Consider the following 20,993-nt stretch of genomic DNA (forward strand, 5'->3'; position numbering starts at 1 on the left):
GGCCACAGGGGGTGACTCGTTGTTGTTTCGGGAGTTCAGCAACACGAAGCCACTAGAGTTTGACGGGACTCAGGACCCGATTTCTGCCACGAGATGGGTCTCCGACATCGAGGGGTGTTTCTATACGTGTTCATGCCCAGAACATTTGAGAGTTCGGTTTGCCCTGAACCAGCTTCGCTTGGGAGCGAAGGACCGGTGGAAGTTCGTGACGACTGACTTTACTCCTGCATTTCATGCTACAGTGACTTAGGAGAGGTTTACCCAGCTGTTCAGAGATGAGTATGTTCCCCAGGTGGAGAGGGAACGTTTGGCCCAAGAGTTTCTGTCTCTCAAGTAGAAGACAGAATCAGTGAGAGAGATTACGAGGATGTTTCATGAGAGGGCGATGTTCTGCCCTGAGCACGTGTCTACTGAGAAGGCACGTGTGAGCCGGTATTTGAGCATCTTGAGGTGGGATATTCGGGAGTTCGTGGCGAATGTGTCATATCATACATTGGCTGAGTTGCAGACCAATTACATGAGGAGAGAGATTGAGCTGGAGATTCAGACCAGAGAGGAGGGAAAGCATCAGGGGAGAGACAGGAGTCCGGTGCAGTCACATCCCATGACGAAGCGGGCAAAGCCCGCTGATTTGAGAGCAGGAGGCCAAAAGGGCCGCACATGTGGCAAGTGCGGCAAGAGCCACGATGGATTTTGTCGGGCAGGGATTTGCTACAAATGTGGCAAGGAGGTGCATATGGCGAAGGACTGCCCCAAGGGATTTTCGGTTTGCTTTCATTGCAACCCGACTGGCCACCGGAATGCTAAGTGTCCTCATTCCACTCGGTGATCAGCCCACGCTTCTGCTCCTGCTTCTTTATGTGTTACTGATGGTCGGTCGGGGAAGGCCGAGGCTCCGAGAGCTCGGGGGAGAGCATTCCAGTTGACTGCGGAGGAGGTACGCACAGCACTTGATGTTGTTGTTGGTATGCATCTCCTTATTTATGTTATTTTGAGATCTGTTTGTGCTTATATTGTGTTGCATTAGGTACTTTTCTTGTGAGTTTTGTGCCTGCCTCGGGTGCGAGTCGATCTTTCGTGTCTTTATCCTTTAGTCGTCACATTAGTGTTAGACGTGAGGCGTTGAATCGACCACTGAGGGTTTCTATAGCCGATGAGCATGCGGTTTTTGCCACTGATGTATTATGGGGATGTGTTTTAGAGATTTTCGGTGTTGAGTTTCTGATAGATCTGGCGCTGATAGCGATGGGTGATGTTTGTGTCATAGTGGGCATGGATTGGTTGAGCCGGTTTGGAGCCGTGATTGACTATGAGCGTCAGATGGTGACCATACGAGACCCTAGTCGGGGAGTACTTACTGTGTATGGCGAAGGAACTAGATCGGGATCAGCTTTCTGTTCTTCCGCCAGGGCAAGGCCGAGTCTACAGCAGGGATACATGGGATTTTTAGCATACGTGATGGATACGCAAGTTGTCACTGAGAGGCCGAGTTCTATTTCCGATGTTCCAGTAGTGTTTGAGTTCCCGGATGTTTTCCCCGAGGAATTGTCGAGTGTGCCTCCTGAGAGGCAGGTGGAGTTCCGGATCGATCTGATTACGGGTGCGGCGCCTATTTCCAAGGCACCTTATCGCCTGGCGCCGCCTGAGATGCATGAGTTATCCTCGCAGCTTTTGGAGCTGCTGGGGAAGGGTTTTATTAGACCGAGTAGCTCACCGTGTGGAGCGCCGATCCTTTTTGTCACGAAAAAGGATGGTTCACACCGCATGTGCATCGATTATCGGGAGTTGAACAAGCTGACGGTCAAGAACCGTTATCCACTACCGAGGATCGACGATTTGTTTGATCAGTTGCACGGGGGTCTTGGTTTTCCAAGATTGATTTGAGATCGGGGTATCATCAGATGAGAGTCTGTGAGGAGGATATTCAGAAGACGGCCTTCCAAACTCGTTATCGGCATTATGAGTTTGTGGTGATGCCTTTCGGGCTCACCAATGCACCTGCAGCGTTCATGGACCTCATGAACCGAGTGTACAGGCCCATGTTGGATATGTCGGTGATCGTTTTCATCGACGACATTTTGGTGTACTCTAGGTCTAGGGAACAACATGAGGAGCACCTGCGAGAGATTCTTAGGGTATTGAGGATGGAGAGGCTCTATGCCAAATTCTCCAAGTGTGATTTCTGGTTACGAGAGGTCCAATTCTTGGGACACCTCCTTAATCAGAATGGGATTTTGGTCGACCCGGCCAAGATTGAGGCAGTTATATGATGGGAGGTGCCGAGATCCCCATCCGAGATCAGGAGTTTTCTGGGTCTGGCGGGTTACTATCGGAAGTTTATCAGAGATTTCTCCAAGATTGTCGTTCCTCTCACCAGATTGACCAGGAAGGGTGTTACTTTTGTCTGGGGGACCGAGCAACAGGCTTCCTTCGAGACTCTTTGCTAGAGATTGTGAGAAGCTCTATTAGCCCTTCCGGAGGGAGTGGAGGACTTTGTAGTCATCTGTGATGCATCTATATCGAGGATGGGTGCGGTGTTGATGCAGAGGGGACACGTGATAGCATATGCGTCAAGGCAGCTGAAGCCTCACGAGACAAGGTATCCCACCCATGATTTGGAGTTGAGGGCGGTGGTGTTCACCCTCAAGATTTGGCGCCACTATCTTTATGGTGTCCGATGTACCATATACACGGACCATAAGAGCCTGAAGTACCATATGGATCAGTCCAACCTGAATATGAGACATAGGAGGTGGTTGGATGTAGTGAAAGACTATGACTGCGAGATTTTGTATCACCCTGGCAAGGCTAATGTGGTAATCGATGCCCTGAGTCGTAGAGCAGTGATTGCTCCGATCCGAGACGTGTGCATGAAGATGACGGTGATGACTCCAGTCTTAGATACCATCCGAGAGGCCCAAGCGGTGGCCATGAGACCAAAGAACCGTAAGAGAGAGCGGGTGATCAGGCAGATTTCTGAGTTTGAGACTGATAGTCGGGGGCTTATGACCTTCCGTGGGCGAATATGGGTGCCTTATACGGGTGGAGCTCGACGTATTTTGATGGAGGAGGCCCATAGGTTGAGATTCTCGATCCATCCTGGGGCCACCAAGATGTATTTGGACTTGAGAAGGGACTATTGGTGGCCCTGTATGAAGAGAGATGTGGCATGGGTAGTCGAGAGATGCTTGACCTGTCTTCAGGTCAAGGCAGAGCACCAGCGTCCCCATGGCCAGTTGCAGCCTTTGGAGATTCCCATGTGGAAGTGGGAACAGATCTCCATGGATTTTATTACCAAGTTACCGAGGACTGCACGAGATGTCGATGTGATATAGGTGATTGTAGATCGGTTGACGAAGAGTTCTCACTTCCTGGCTATAAGTGAGAGCTCTTCTGCGCAGAAATTAGCCGAGATCTACGCTCGAGAGGTGGTGTCACGTCATGGGGTGCCTACATCGATAGTGTCAGATCGGGATGTGCGTTTTACTTCCAGGTTCTGGAAGAAATTTCATGAGGAGTTGGGTACCCAATTTCATTTCAGCACCGCTTACCACCCACAGACAGACGAGCAGAGCGAGCAGGCGATTCAGACGCTCGAGGATATGCTACGCGCATGTGTTATGGACTTCGGTGGAAGTTGGGACACTTACTTGCCCTTGGCTGAGTTTTCATACAATAGCAACCATCACTCCAGTATCGGTATGCCTCCCTTTGAGCTTTTATATGGGAGGAGGTGCCAGACTCCCATCTGTTGGGGAGAGGTAGGGTAGAGGGTGATGGAGAGCAATGAGATAGTGCTCAAGACGACAGAGCAGATCCAGCAAGTCGGGCAGAGGTTACCGACGGCCCAGAGTCGTCAGAAGAGTTACGCATACTGACGACGATCCGAGCTAGAGTTCCAGCTCGAAGATTTTTTCCTCCTGAAGGTATCCCCATGGAAAGGGGTGATCCGATTCAGGAAGCGGGGCAAGCTGGGCCCTCGATACATTGGTCCTTTTAGGGTGATCACTCGAGTGGGTAAGGTAGCTTATCAGTTAGAGTTGCCTGCAGAGTTGAGCCAGATCCATAACACCTTCCATGTGTCCCAGTTAAGCAAGTGTGTAGCCGATGAGATGGCAGTGGTCCCTTTAGAGGACATTCAGGTTGACGATCACCTGAACTACATTGAGAAGCCAGTGGAAATTTTAGATAAGAAGGTGAAGGTCTTGAGGAATAAAGAGGTGCCCTTGGTTCAGCTTCAGTGGTAGCATCGGAAGGGATCTGAGTGGACTTGGGAGCCAGAGTCCGAGATGCATGAGTAGTACCCAGAGTTGTTTCCAAAAGATGACTTCGAGGACGAAGTCTGATTCTAGTGGGGGAGAATTGTAACATCCCGACTCCCAGGTATAATATTTAATTAATTATGTTCATTTTGTCAGGGCAACTCGATGAGTTGGAGGCCCCAACTCGCCAAGTAGAGATGGAGATAGTCGCGTGATTTTTAGAGTCTACTCAACGAGTTAGAGGACCCCAACTCGACGAATAGGAGCTGAGTGTGAAAACCCTAAATTTCAGTGTCTGCACCCTATTTAAAGAACCTTAAGCCTTTCATTCCGCCTCCCTGATCATTTTAGCACCCTGAGAGAAACCCTAAACGAGCTGGTATCATCTGTGAGAGAGAGAGAGAGAGAGAGACTAAAAGTGTGTGTTTTGGTGCATTCTTTCAAGGAGTTGGAGGAGCAAAAGGCTTGGAACGAGAAGGAGCCTTTGGATCCAGTATTCCTTTAGTGTTAGCTGCCATTTGGAGGTAAAAAGCTATCACCTTGACCATTTGTTTCTTAGATCTCTTCTAGGGAGTTTAGGGCCATTTCCATCTTCTCTTTGAGTCCTTTAGTTATTTGAGCATGCTTGAAGATGAGACTTCAGATCTAGACAGTATGAGGTCCCTTACGCTAAAAGATTCAAGATTTATCAAGCTATTGGGCAACTTTCATGCATTAAACCCTCTATAGAGCTTTGTTTTGGCATTTTGAGCCCTAGGTTCCATGCGTGGACGTAAAGCTTGCAGCTTTACGTGATACTTCAGCCTTAGAAAGCTAGATCTAGAGTATGGGGCCTTAGTTCTGCTCAAAAACGTCTGAATGAGAGAATGGACTGAACGGAGTCGACGAGTTGGTGAGAAAACTCGACGAGTTGGTTAGGGTTTTCCCCAATAGTCTGGACACGTGCAAACTCGACGAGTTGACGAAACAACTCGGCGAGTTGAGTTGGAGTTTTCCCGATTTTCTGAGAACAGGAGGAACTCGACGAGTCGCATAGATGCACTCAATGAGTTGGGTCAACATGGACTGTTGACTCGAATGTTGACTTATGTTGACTTTTAGGGTTTGGTCAAGTTATGGATTATGGAGACCATGGAGGGGTAAAATGGTCTTTCACCCTTTCCAGGAGTTGGAAAAGGGGTTATCTTAACATCTTTAGTGTTGTTGTTATAAAGTGTTAATGAGAGATGATTATGATATGTATGCGGAGTCTAGACCGATCGTTGAGTACGAAACCTACTTGCTTACTTACAAGGTGAGACTTCTCACTATACTTACCTGAGTGGTAATACTATGTGACCAGAGGGTCTTATTTGAGTTACTGACCGGAGGGTCTTATGTGCTTATTCTGAGTTATTTGATATTATGCATTTTGTCTTTGTGATTTATGTTGTATATTATTATGTGCCTTATTGAGTTAGGACCGGAGGGTCCAAACCGAGTTGTGAGACCGGAGGGTCTTCAATTAGATACCGGACTGGAGGGTCCGACCCGAGCTGTGAGACCGGAGGGTCTTCACTGAGACACATGACCGGAGGGTCCTTATTGAGACATAGCCATGAGAGGCTAATTATTTGTGGGTGGTATTTTGGGGAACTCACTAATCTTCGTGCTTACAGTGTTTTGTGAAATGTGTTTCAGGTACCTCTCAGGATCGCGGGAAGGCGCCGGCTTGATTGTACACACCAGCTTGAGATTATGTTTTGAGGATTTTGGGACATTGATAAACATTTTGTTGTCTTGTGTATTGAACAACTTATACATTTGGGTTTTTGAGAAAATGAGATCGTGTTTTATGAGGCTTTTAAAATGAAAATTTTGTTTGAAAATTTAGAGCGTTACATCAACGAGTTGGGCATCCAACTCGACGAGTTGAGTTGGGTTTTCCCGTTTTTGGATTCAGAGTGAACTCGACGAGTTGGTGGGACAACTTGACGAGTGGCTAGATTTTTTTATCTTCTGGACTCTGCATGGACTCGATGAGTTGGTTAGCAGCTCGGCGAGTTGACTCGGGTTTTCGTGATTTACTGAGTTCTGAGGAACCCAACGAGTAGATGAGTTGCACTCGACGATTTGGGTCAGTTTTGACTGTTGACTTCCGTGGACTTTAGGGTTTTGGTCAAGCTGTGGATTTTGGAGGCTATGGAGGGGCGGAGTCTAGACCAGCAGTTCGAGTGTGGGATATATTGCTTTACTCTGTGAGGTGAGTCTTATCACTATACTTACCTGTGTGGTAATTTATGTGTGACCGGAGGGTTTTATTCGTGTTATTGACCGGAGGGTCTTAGTACATTATTGACCGGAGGGTCTTACTTTTTTATACTGTGATATGTATTATTATGCATACTGTCTTTGTGACTTATGCTGTTATATTATTCTGTGTATACGTTGATATTATGTGACTATACTGAGATATGTGATATTATGCATTCTGTCTTGTGATTCATGCTGTGAAATTCACTGAGATACTGGACTGGAGGGTCCAACCCGATCCGTGAGACTGGAGGGTCTTCACCGAGACACATGACCAGAGGGTCCTTATTGAGATATAGCCACGAGAGTCTAATTATTGTGTGTGGTATTTTGGGGAACTCACTAAGCTTCGTGCTTACCGTGTTTGTGTAAATGTGTTTCAGGTACTTCTGTAGATTTCGGGAAGGCGAAGGCCTGATTGTACACACCGGCTAGGGATTTTGGTTTTGAGGATTTTGGGATATTGTTAACCATTTTGTTGTCTTGTGTTTTGAACAATTTAAGAATTTGGGTTTGAGAAATATGAAACTGTGTTTTGGGTGGTTTTAAAAATGAAAATTTTATTTGAAAATTTAGAGTGTTCCACAATAATAGATGATAAAAAATACTAGAAAATCATCAATGCCTAGTTTTTCACTTGGACTTGGTCTTGGTCTAACACAATAGTTTCAGGAAGGAGATGAAAATAGTGAAGATGAACAAGAAAAGAAAGAAAGAAAAGATGAAAAACTTGATGAAGAAGAAAAGTTATGATTCAGAAGAAACAGAATGTGACAATAATATCTTGGAAATTTAAGATGATCAAGAGGGAAGAAGAGATGTAGGAAAAAGATTAAAAAACCATCACTAAAGGTATCTTATCCTTATAATAAAAAAGAGGGTTGTGCATCGAAATTTGTAGGTCCAGATGAAGTAAAAGTATCAGATATAATTTTTTCCAGAAATCGTAATAGCAGGTAATAATTCATGTTATCTTTTCTTTAAATATAATAGAATATAAATACAAATATAAATTAATTTTCTATTAACTGCCTTTTTGTTTTATTTGATTACAAATTAAGTGAGAAGGTATTTCAAACTAAGAGAGGTTATGTGCTTGGAAGAGGAATGATTGAAACCATATAGGCAGGATTATGAATACATGCACATGTCATTGATGATTGGACTGATGTTTTTAACTATGAAGAAAAGCTTAAATCAAATTCTGCAGTGAATCGGTATGTCTTTGATACATCAATGTTGGTAAGTTAATTAATATATATATATATATATATATATATATATATATATATATATATATATATATATAATTATAAATGTTATAGTATTTATAAATTTTAAATTTATGTAGTCATTTATAGATTGATAATGTTGATTATATAATAAATAAAATTTTCAATAGTTCTGAATAAGTAATAAAATTCACACATTGAATCCTATTATGATTCACAGTGTGAATAATTTTAAATTTAAAATGTACCTTATTGTGAATTTAACAATTTAGTTTTTAAAGTTTGATGTATATTTAAATTTTTTGTAGAGACAGTTCATATTTGACAAAAAAATCTCTTTCATTGAAATATCTGATAAATTTGAGTCAGAGATCAAATATGAAATGAAAAAGGACAAAGAACTTCTGTGTGACGACTCAATTTTTCAAAGAAATTTTTTCATTTTTAATTAGTTAAAACACATTTTCATAAGCCACGAAATCCAAATACAATTGTCTCCAAAATTCATGTCAATTACAATTTTATTTCAAAATGTCATAGTGTCCCATAAAAACGCCCGAGTGAGAGTGCACGCCGCGCCATCACGCCTTGCCCTTGCCCTTGGGCTCAGATGTACCTGAAACAAATCCACAAACTATAAGCTAATGCTTAGTGAGTCCCCCAGAGAATACCCCACACATAATCCACATAACACATATCAAATTAGCTATAAAAGTTATCTCTACCACATAAGCCATGCATACAAACATATAAGGATGGCATGGGATCCTCCCAAGGTCTTACTCCAGGATGCCATGGGCTCCCCCACATGGTCTTACACCTAAGTGTCATGGGCTCCCCCTATAGTCTTTAGCTGGAAACCCATGGGCTCCCCCACATGGTCTTACATCCAAGTGTCATGAGCTCCTCCCATGGTCTTTACTTGAAAGGCCATGGGCTCCCCCACATGGTCTTACATCCAAGCGTCATAGGCTCCCCCATGGTCTTCCCTGCAAACATCACACATATAACTAGCATAATACCAAGCATATCTAGTAATCATCACACATATCTCTACACAACAAGTCACATATCTCTACACAACATGTACACCACATATCATAGAATGGGCCGGCCTTGGTGCCTTAGACCCATTGGTATGGTGAGAAGACTCACCTCTCGAATGCCGAACTAACAAGCTAAAATCGGAAATGTCCCACGCGCTGCTCCAAATCAACTGTCTATAATCACCTTGTCATTAACATGTCACAATCCCATAATTGCCCTTAAAGTCAGCCCTGGTCAACCCTGGTCAAAGTCAAGGTCACCGGTCAAGGTCAACAGTCCATGTTGACCTCAACTCATCGAGTGCATCCAACAACTCGTTGGGTTTTCTGAGTAATTCATCCACTCGCCGAGTTACCTGTGTAACTCGCCAAGTCCCTCCATATCCAAAACCGAAAACTCATGAAACCGAAAACCCATGACAACTGAAAACTCATGACAATTGAAAACTCATGACAACTGAAAACTCTCGGGAGACCCGAAAACGGGTAAACCCTAATCGACTCGTCGAGTCAGATAAGGGACTCGACGAGTTCCTTCAATCTTCTTGAAATACAGCCCTTTTCAGTGGGATCTAAAGTCCCAAACTCCATATCCAAGCTCTCCTAGTACAAATATCACATAAAGTTGCAAACTTTACGTACATGTAAGGTCCTACAAGGCTATTACTTCAAAGCTAGGCTTCTTACAAGGTTTTTGTGCTTGGAAAGTGATTAAACTGCATAAAGGAAGCAACTTTATGTCATTTAGGACCTAAAGAGGTCCAGATCTGGAACCATATCCTTGTGATAAGTCCAGATCCAAGTTTGACTCCATTTTGCATCAATAATGGCCATTTACTTCCAAGAAAAAGAGATCTAAGCGACTAGAGATCAAGATCACGGATTTATACCTTTGGATGCTGGCCAATATGATGTAGATGTTGGATCTACTGTTCCTCTCCTATCTCCTTCTTCTTCAAGTTCTAAAGCTCTTCACAATTACCCCCAAAATTGCTCAGAAATGCTCTTTCTTTCACTCAAGAGGGTGCAAGGTCGATCTAGGGTTTTCTCTGGCTGATAGAGTGCTAAGGGAGGCCACAAGAGGCAGGATATGTTCTTTAAATAAGGTGCAACCCCAAAAAATTAGAGTTTCTCTTTACAGCTCCTATTCGTCGAGTAAGTCTCGATCCCGTGTCCACTAACGATGCTTCTACTCGACGAGTTGGACTCCCAACTCGCCGAGTCCACGCACAAAACCTTAAAACTTAATTGAATAATTTAAGTAATACCTGGAACAGGTGTTACATTCTGACATTTGAAAACGTTCACTTGGTAATAAATTGTTTTTTTGTTGAATATATTACATCTTTTAAACAAAGTTTAACAAATTAAAATATTAAAACAAGTGTTTTTCCCAGTTCATCAAAAAAATCACTTTTACATCATCTGCATAAACTTAGAGGAACCAACGGTTGATGTCATTGACAATAGGAATTCAGTTGCAAAGTTTTCAAGAGCTTATCATGATGCACCTAATGAATTGAATAGTAAATTTACATTCTAAATATAAATATTAATAGAATGATAATTTGAATAAAATAATAATTATAGAAAATGACAATTTCTTTTTTGCAGAAACTACTTTTTAGTAGGTACTTGATGAGTGTCAATCACAAACTAGCTTTAACTTTGGAGGGTGTTGAACCAGAAAGGGTGAACATGAATTGGCACACAAGGGATAATCATGTTGACTGTGGAGTTTTTTGCATGCGTCATATGGAGACATATATGGGAGATAAAACAGTAAATTAGACATGTGGGTTTCCAAAAGAATCAAAACAACAACAAAGTGTGTTAAATGATTTACGCATTAAGTATTTGACAAAGATACTATTGAGTGACACAAACACATACAGGTCAAAAATCATTGCACAAACAACTAAGTTTGCAAAAAAAAAGGCTAATGAAGAAATACAAGATTTGCTCAAAAGGGGATGGGGAAAAAGGGGAGAAAGGATATAGTACTTCAAGGATTGGAAAAAGAAGTGTAAAACTTAAAACTTTAGTTTTCTATTCATAATTGGTATAAGTTTAGATGCACTTTAATTTCTTTAAGAACATATAAATGCTTGTCATGTTACATTTTGATGTGAATTTCTATATCAAATATAATAAACTTTACTAATACTTAAATATGTTTATATTTTCATGTGAATGTCTACATGTATATTATACAATTACATGTTTTATTAAAGATAAGCTATTGGTGTGTGGGGTGGAGAGTGGGTATATTTCTACTTTGAATAAAGAATTGAAAGTACATTGTCATGTCATGCATTTACTCTATTTCTTTTGGTCTAAATGAATAAATGTTAATGTAATTAATCAACTATACAATAGATGTAGAAAATTTACATTGTTTATATATACAGTAACATTAACCTTGTGAAAATTTTATATGTGAGATTCACAATGTAAATTACAGTACATATTATAACATGGTAATTTTATATGTGAGGTTCACAATGTGAATTACGGTACATATAGATCATTAGAACAATTAATAGTTGAGATTCACAATGTGAATTAAATTACATAAAGACAATCTTTAACATGAAAATTTTATATGTGAAATTAACAATGATAATTAAAATACATAAATTAAATCATTAACATGAAAATTTTATAAGAAAACATTCAAAAAAACTAACAATAAAAAATATCTTTAACCAAAAACAATTAAATCTCTAGTGCTCTTGATTCTTTTACCACTGGCGCATCCCTTGTTTCTGATCCCCTGTGGATTATGAATGTTGATAACATCAGGTACTGCAGCTCCAAAAAAAATTTCAATGTGAATCGATCTACTCGAAGATGCCTTTGATGAGGTACATAAAGGAATACCACTATCAACCTCCTGAAGTTGCTTTATATATTTAGCCAACTCATCCTCATTATCTGCTATCTTGTTAATGGACAAAACGAAGAATAGCATAAGCATCTTGAATCAAACATTCATTTTCACTGTCTTTATGAGAATACGAGTACTTTTTTCTCAACAATCCATCAGCTATGGTATCTTTTTCCCATCTCCTCAAAATGAAATTTGATGGAATTTCATCACACTCTTTCATATTTAATATGAAAAACATATGACGGCATAACACTCCTTCCTGGATAAAAAGCATGCAACTACAACTGATGCTAATGCTATCACCCCTTATATTAAATACAACCTACAAAATTATCATTAATAAACAAAGTAATATGTGAATAAGAAATTCTATCTCATACCATTCGATAAAAATTATACAAATTAACATTGATTCACATTATTAATCAACATTAGAAATCATAATACTTTAACATAAATATGTACTTGAAATCAAATTAACAAAAAAAAAATACATATTCCATACTAATCTAATGAAAAGTACAAACCAATTTATAACTCTATGAGAATTCACACTGTGAATTGGCAAAACATCCTACATTCACAGTGTGAATTTTTAAACTACATTTTATATTTAGTAAACTCTATTAGGAAAAAGAGACATACCTTGTAATGAGTATTAGGACAATGAGAATGAAGACTATTTCGATAAAAATCATCAGAATCTTCATCCTTATTCACATTTTTATCAATCAACTTTTTTTTTCTTCTTATCTCTCAAAACATAAACTTCACTTTCATCTTCAATAACTACAGATTCTTGAACACAATAAAACACAGATTTGTATCACTCTTTCTGAATGTCCAAGAAAATATTATGTGTATAAATTTTCGATGCATGCTTTTCAATAACCAAAGGAGTCCTTAGCTTGGGGGTAGTAGTTGTGGACTGATAATCTAATAAATATTGATGATGTCTTTGCTTCTCCATTGCACTATCAAATGACATCATGAACTTCACTAAATTTGATTTATGATGCAGAAAATGTGAGAAAGCATAATTAAGGCTCTTTGATCTTGAAGTAGTTCGCATCAAACAAGAAAGTTCAAGATCTCTCATATAAGCCGGAATCCATAAATTCCTTATTTTAAAAATAGTCTTTAACCAGTCAACTTCTTTGATATGAAACTTATCTAACATTGTTGACCAGGAACTTTCAAAAGCTTGTGGAGAACATTGAAGATTCCATACAATATCAAAAAACGTCTTTTGGAAGTTTGGATGGTTATAACATCGATATGAATCTAAAAAAAAAAGAAACACATAAGAATCATTACATAAGTTGAATATTTGATGTAGTTCATAGTAACATAACATTTCTCACATTGTGAATTCACAGTGTGATTTATGATTTAGATTTGTTTCTTTCATCATATGCAAATTTACATTGTGAATTCACAGTGTGCTTTATGATCTAGATGGTTATAAACATATATAGGAATCAAGAAACAAAGAATATACATTTTCCTCAAGTTTTTAAGTGATGTGCCACATGCATAGTTTATGCTTGGATTTAGGAAAAACAAAATTAACAACTTTCTTCATTGATGAATCCTGATCTGTTACAATCATCATGGGTGGCTTGACAAATGCTTTACGAAACTCTTCAAGCAACCACACATATGCATCTGTTGACTCACGAGCTAGTAAACCAGCAGCAAAAGTAACACAACGCTTGTGGTAGTCAACTCCAGTAAAAAGAACAAATACCATAGAATACCTGAATTTTATTTTTGATAAGTATTATTAAAAAGAACAAATACCATAAAAAGAACAAATAAGGATTAGGAATCACTTGTTTGTTTGATAAGTAGCATCAAAAGATACTACATCTCTAAATTCCTTATAGTTGGCTTTCGAAGTATCATCAGTCCAAAAAAAGTCCAGTAAGATGATCATCAACATCTATTTGGACCTCAAATGAAAAATTAGAGAAACATAATTTTCTGTTTGTCATTATATCCACAGCCATTTGGGAATCTTTGACACCAATTTTAGAATTGAAATCTCTATGAATTTTTTTGAAGTCGATTGCAGTCCCTCCCCTAGAATCAAAGCCACCCTTCATACTACTCATCAAGTTATAATCTTTTGAAGCACCAATGTTACAAGTACCAACCTTTTGTATAAAGGATTCATCAAGAAAATCGATTATCCTATTAATCCTTAATAAGTGCAACTGATCTTGAGCAACAAGTTCATGGTTATGATATTCACCAAACACATAAATGTAGAATATTAAAGAACATCGGAGATTCTTGAACTTTGAAATAGCAAGGCATCCGTTCTTCTTAGAAGAAGTTCTCCTTTTCTTAACATCTGAAAAGTTCACATTAATATTTTCATTCTTGAATGACTCCATGAAACCAGATCTACTACATGTAGAATATCTAAGACGAATTGTGCCATCATTGTATCTTTTTTAACTTGACATATTCACATCAAAACCAGATTCTTGACCATAAGTCTTGTAAAAGTCAAGACCAATGTCCAACGAATCAAACAACAATCCTTCGAAAGGCTTCTTATGTATCAGCTTATCATAACGAACAAGCTTAAAAGACTCAGTATTGTAGAGCTCAAAATCAACACTATAACGAGAATTACTGCTATTTGAATGATCAATATTCATACTTGAAGATGATTGATCATGAACTGCAAAAGCAAAAAAAACATCTATTTTATTACATTACATAGAAAATGTGAAATTTATATAAAGAAAAAAAAAGTTACGTGATTGTTCATTAATAGTTGAGTGCAAATCTGAACAAGAACTCATAATGAATCAGTAACCTGGAGTTTATATAGAGATTAGAATTGATAATGATACAAAAAAGGAAACAAATAAACAAGATAATCACAAAACTTTAAAATATATGCACAAGATAAGATAAGATTCTTAAAATCACTAAAAGTTTGGAGATAATTTAAATGTCGAAGATACACAACATATGACATAAAATTAGCACATTAACAATAAAAACATAACTATTTGAAGATTAAACAGTAAAATCATGAGAATTTGACAATCAGACGAGTACAATAACAATAAAAATAAGTTGATAAACAATTCATCGGAAGAACAGCGGTAACGTGAAATCTATAACTGACCTAATAATCATAAACGAAAGATGAATAGATGTTAAAAATACTTGATTATTAGCTGAAATCTGAAGAAACTATTAGTAAATTGGATGAAAAATGTTGAGATTTCGAAGAACAGGCGAGAGTATTTTGGATCAATCGGTGGTGAAGATGATGCACAGTAAAAGAAGAAGCTAACGGAGACAAACAGGACCATTAAATGAGAGCCTAAATTTACCAAAATGCCCCTCCGTGTTTATTTTGATTAATTAAGGATTAATGGCCAAGATTAAAAGAAAATAGATGGTTAAGATAGGTTTCTTGGTTCTTTGATCCATATTGGTTCTCTATTGAACTTCTCTCTCTCTCTCTCTCTATATATATATATATATATATATATATATATATATATATATATATATATATATATATATATATATATATATATATATATATATATATATATGTTTAGGTTCATTTGAGACCATGTTAATTTTGTGAGACTTTGAGACGCAATCTAAAAATAATTTTAAAATGCAAAATAAAAGGAAAAATCTGAAAATTCTTTTTTAGTTATTATTTTCATCATTTACTTTACCTAAAAAAAATAAAAATAATAATAAATTACCGTTTTTCTTGAAAAATACGTGAAATATTCTAATAGAATATTACACTGTAAATATTCCAATGTGATATTTAGAATGTTAGAATATTCAAGTATTCTAGTAGATTTGTCAGATATGTAAAATATTTTAATATTCTACTAGAATATTTCACAAATAGTTCAAAAAAATAGTAATTTTTTTTTTTCGATAAAAAAAGTGACGAAAATAATATTTTTTAAAAAAATCAAAAAATTTTCAATTATTTTGCATTTTAAAAATGTTCTTTTATCTACAAAATGAACGGTTAGGATTGCGTCTCCCCGTTTCACAAAATATAGTGGTCTTACATGAACCTAACCCTATATATATATATATATATATATATATATATATATATATATATATATATATATATATATATATATATATATATATATATATATATCCTGAAAATCTTAGAAAATCAATAAATACATAAAAAAAAACTATTATGAGATATTTATTTATTTATTTATTTAACCTTACAAAACCTAAAAAGGTTTTTATACAAATTCATTTTTTTTTTTTTTTTGAACTATTTGAACGGCGCATTAGCTTATTGCTGCCGACAATCTTGGCTATGCAATCCCCCACCACAATACAAGTCTTATGCAATGAAAATGGTACATCATTTTTTGAATTCACCAAGAATCAAAGTTAAATAAAGCTTCATAAGTTCATATGCAAAAAATGGCGAATAGTTTTCCCAATAGCAAGAATGAACGAATCTAAAATACTTGTATATTATGTAATTATACTTTTACACTATCTTAGATCCGGCCATTCTAGCCCTTACGGGAAACTTCAACATTACAATTTCTAAAACTATGCACCAAAAAAGAACAAAAACATATCCAAGGAACGAAAAAAACGTTCAAAAACATGTCTTAGAGTCTTTTAATTCTTCATTAAAGAACTAAGATATCATCCACCACTTCATTGATCAAAGAATCAATCAACCAACTCTCAATCTCAACTCCATATTCAAACACTTCAACATCAAAATCAAGCCATCTTTTATACCCTTCACCACTCATGTCCTTATCAACAAGCTCATCCACCATACTATCTTTCATATCTTCCCACCCCACAATCTCTTTATACACATCTTGAGCTAACCGATTAGGTCTACTCACCATGGCTAACCCTTTACCCCACACCCTACACCTTGTCTCCATGCATTCACTCACACAATTGAACACAAGCTCACGCCTCAACTTAACCATTTCTTCATTCGGTTTACCAAACTCTAACTTATCAAACACACGTGGGTTCACAATCTTTCGAGTCTTTCCTAATGTGAAATCTGTGAACATGGTTTCAATATCTTCAAGCACTTGTGTAACATAATCGGGTTCCCATTTGGTGAGTTTTGAGGTGGAAGAAGCTGAGTCAAGTAACTCGGTGTCAACATCCATGGGAGTTGAGTTTCTTGAAAAGGTGTTAGCTTTACCAATTAGCTCTTGTCCTTGAACAGAAGTTGAATTCGGTTTACAACTATCAGCAGTGTCTGAAGAATTACAGCTTTCTGTGATGAAAGATGGCTCAAGAACCGAGTTTGGACTCGGTTGTTGAGCACGAAGAAATTTTCGGTATTCGTAGTCGTTTGTGCTACATTCTGACATCGGTTCTACAACCTAAAAAAGTATTAAAAAAATATGTTAATCATTGAAAACTACATGAATTGTATATAAGAAAAAAATTCGTAACGTAAATCACCTTATTGTGTTTCATTAGTTCTTGAGGATTATTGTTAGAAGAAAACCCGTAACTTAAATCACCTTTGATTCGATCTTGGCCCTAGAAACATTACAAAAGATATCAGATTATTGTGTATATAAAGTATAAACCACAAGAACAAGATACAAAAACAAATGTATCTTGTTCATAAGTCATAACATACCTGATGTCTCTTCATAAGTTGTAAAGGATCATATGATGAAAACCCACAACTTGAATCGTCTCTAGTGATCATATCTTGATCCTAAAAACATCACAAAAGATATCAAATTTATCATCTTTAAACACAAAGAACCACACATAGAACACTAGTATCTTGTTCATATTTCATAACATACCTGATGATTCTTCATAAGTTGTAGAGGATCATATGAAGAAAACCCGACACTTGAATCATCTCTATCGTTCATATCTTGGTCCTAAAACATCACAATACATCAAATTAATCATTTGTAAACTACAAGAAAGATATATAAAACTAAAAGACGTGAAATTTTGTTACCTGATTTTTTCTTGTAAGATGTAGAGGATCTCTAATGTCAGCTTCCATTAAAGAATCTTGAGAAACTGATGCAGGAGTACCCGTTAATTCCCTAAGTTTTTGCTCCAAAAGGGTGCTTAAAGCATCACCTCCAATAACATTATAGTTCAAAGATGATGATGATGAGTTTGAAGCGTTATTTGTAGGGATGATTGGACGTGAAATTGGAGATGTGAATGTGAATGAAACAACGTCGTTTCTATTACTTCTATAACTTTTATCTCTTACAACATTTTTTTCACCATGATTATTGTCTTCCATTGATCGTTTTCTTCTAGTGGTGGAATATGGTTCCTTTTTATGGCTACTTTTCATGTTCTCCGAGACTTTACTTGAACTTTTTTGGGAAGAAATTTGTTTTCTAGTTTGTGGCGTTGACTTTCCTCGGTCAACTAAACTGTTTTGTTTCTGATTGTTTTGCTTTAAAACATTTAAAGAAACCGGATTCTTTTGTGTGTTTCTTTCGGTGTTTGAATGAGTTTTGACCGATTGAGTTCGATGATTCAACCCTTCACGTTTTTGAACATTAGCTTTCGCTTGAAGAGCTAAAGAAATCGACTTTTTTGGTTCTAAAGATTGTTGTCCTTTAACATTCTTAACACCATTCGATTCTATCCCCCTTCTAGAACCTTCCGGAACCTTCGGTTTTCTACTCAGATTCTCCTTCGAGACTTTAACCCTAAAAGGAACCGAAGAAGATGGCGATGGTGACGATGAAGATGATCCACCAAAAGGTATCTTCGTTGCAGCTTCCATTATACTTTTAGGGTTACTTGATGACACGAATTTTGAATTCTTGATAGGAGATAAAAGATTGTGTCGAGTAATCGGGATTGATTTAGCAGATTTTGGAGGTAAAGTTTCGGTTTGAAACTTCTCAAATGCTCTCTTTTGAGGTGTGGATTTTATCGCTTCCATTTTACAATCAATCGATTCAAATTTAGGGTCTTTTGTGATATAAGGTGTCGATGAATCTTTATAAGATTGAGAATCAAAAGATGGATTTGAATACGTGTCTGAGAAGTTAAAAGTTGGCAATGAATCTAACCCCATAAGCCTCGCAACTACCCCAGGAGCTTTAGTTCCATAATTATCATCATCAGTTATCGAAGTTGCACAACTGTAATCGCTACTTTCTTTATAACTCAATCCACCTATCATCTCATCTTCTTCCATCTGTAAGTTTTCATTGACTTTTAAGTTTTGAAGAAAGTCAAAGTGAAAATTAATGGGAATATAGAAGTATTTACCATGTTGAATCGTGTCATAGGCATGTTGCCATCGGTTCTCTTTGTTTGCTTCGGTTGTTCTACACGAAAGATGATAAAATGTAAGGGTAAATGTGGAAAATCACAATGTAGGGACTAATATTGTAAATTATGGAGATGGATTTTTATACCTGGTGATTCTGATTTGCTTGAGAATAACTTTTTGCGGGATTTTGCGTTCCAATCAAAAAGATGGAGAAAGCCGCCAACATAGCCACCACTTCCGCCGCCCTTTGATCCGTGTTTTTGAGCTCCCATTGTTTCTTGTGTTTGATGGTTGGACAAATGCCACTACTATTTTGTCCAATAACCAAATTCCATCTGTGAATTTTAATGATTTGATTCGATATGTTAGTAGTTTGAGGTTTTTGACATGATGAATATAGATAAATTGTTAACAAAAGCTTCAAAATGACTACAAACAATGATAAAGATGAAGCACTCATTGGAATTTAAAAAGGTCAAATTTAACTTAAGATGATATATTCTACAAATAAGCAAAAATGTTATGAGTAAAAAGTTGTAGATATGTAATATTGGTACAAATTTTAATTCAAATACTTAAATTTTTCCTACTTAACGAAGAAAGTCAAATATTGACCTCATTCAACTCATAATTCCACACCAGAAACAAGCAGGAAAATCAAATCCAAGAAAGGGGATATAAAAAAAATGTTAACACCAACAAATCCATTTATAAGTCTTTACCTTTAACTTTATATTAAACAATATGGTCAATTAATCACATTCTACATATAAAGGATATAATAAACAGAAGTTGATTAAATATAAACAGGATGAAAACTTCTGGAAGACTCATTAATATACGCAGTAAAAGTCTTAAGGTGTGACATCATACATAACAAAGAGTAATTGATCACATTCAAGTCATAATCCCATTTCAAAACAACCATAAAAAAAAAAATTAACGAATGAAATCTATTCAATAATCATAGGTATAAAGAACTCCGTTATCATAGAAACAGGATCAAGATTTCATAGAAACCCATGATTATAAATAGTTAAAGTCTTTACCTTTGACTACATACTCGACAACGATGGTCGATTAAACCACATTCGACTAACAATAATCGAAACCTAGAATAGGAGAATCCCAAAATCATCAAAAATAAACAAACCCAAACCCGATTCGGTAAAAACATGACTAAAACATCGCAAAATAAGGTCACACAGAGCAAAATTCTTCAGCTGTGAACATCACAGCTCAAAAAGACAAGTGAATCGACAAGAAACAAGCATACTAATCAAAACCCAGAAATGGATAGCAAGAACTCATCAAAGTAAACAAACCCTAAACCGAAAAACTTTACCTAAACAAGAAATGATGACGATCGGCAAATGGGTTTCGCCATTTTCAGCTCTTCGATACCCTGAAGCTTCCAATCGTTAAAGAAACATTTGAATTTGCAGAGATTTTGAGAGAAAATTGTAACGTTATCTAGAGAGAGAAAGAAAGGGAACCCTCAATCTTTGTGTGTGTATAGTGTTTCTTTTTAGTGGTTGCATTGATTTTCAATCCAAAAGCTTTAAATGGGAACATCAAATTGCTTGAAAACGGCAGAGTATAAAAAAATATATTTTTTGATTATTTTAATGTGGAATTCTTTTTGAAACAATAAAGTAATGAAATCATAGAAAATGCCAAAAAAAGCTACAACGTCTCTTTAAGAGAGAGAGGGGGATAAATTTCAAATTACGAATGAGATTGTTGTTGAATGCTAAGATCTTTCCAGTGCATCGCGGTACACGGTATCGAAATGTTGTTTATCACATTTACATCCGACGGTTGAGAAAATTTATTGGTCAACACTGCCTTGGATCATGTATTTATGGGTCAGACTTTTGGGCCTAAAATATAATAAGTCCGTTATGATGATACTGGTTCGTTTTATTAACTTTCTCATGTTATTATTAAAATTAATTAACTTAT

At 37.0% G+C, this 20,993-nt stretch overlaps 1 protein-coding gene across 1 annotated transcript; it reads right to left on the minus strand.

Moving 5' to 3' along the window:
• Positions 1 to 16,212: 16,212 nt before the first annotated feature.
• On the minus strand, positions 16,213 to 20,582 carry LOC145119865 (uncharacterized). Its single transcript, XM_079055628.1, has 8 exons — positions 20,374 to 20,582; positions 19,174 to 19,363; positions 19,025 to 19,083; positions 17,736 to 18,950; positions 17,572 to 17,652; positions 17,397 to 17,477; positions 17,213 to 17,293; positions 16,213 to 17,130 (listed from the first exon to the last, which is right to left on the minus strand). The coding sequence occupies exons 2-8, from the start codon at positions 19,298 to 19,300 to the stop codon at positions 16,402 to 16,404; spliced, it is 2,373 nt and encodes a 790-aa protein (XP_078911754.1). The 5' UTR covers positions 19,301 to 19,363; positions 20,374 to 20,582; the 3' UTR covers positions 16,213 to 16,401.
• Positions 20,583 to 20,993: the final 411 nt, after the last annotated feature.

This window comes from Lactuca virosa, chromosome 6 (genome assembly GCF_052849685.1).
Source record: "Lactuca virosa cultivar CGN04683 chromosome 6, Lactuca_virosa_CGN04683_v6, whole genome shotgun sequence".
Classification (NCBI taxonomy): domain Eukaryota; kingdom Viridiplantae; phylum Streptophyta; class Magnoliopsida; order Asterales; family Asteraceae; genus Lactuca; species Lactuca virosa.

Excerpts from the sequence above, each read along its gene's own strand:
- LOC145119865 (XM_079055628.1), bottom strand. The coding sequence starts at position 19,300 with ATGGGAGCTCAAAAACACGGATCAAAGGGCGGCGGAAGTGGTGGCTAT. Across the intron at positions 18,951-19,024 it reads CTATGACACGATTCAACATG|ATGGAAGAAGATGAGATGAT; the intron begins GTAAATACTTCT and ends GAAAACTTACAG. Across the intron at positions 17,478-17,571 it reads AACTTATGAAGAATCATCAG|GATCAAGATATGATCACTAG; the intron begins GTATGTTATGAA and ends TGATGTTTTTAG.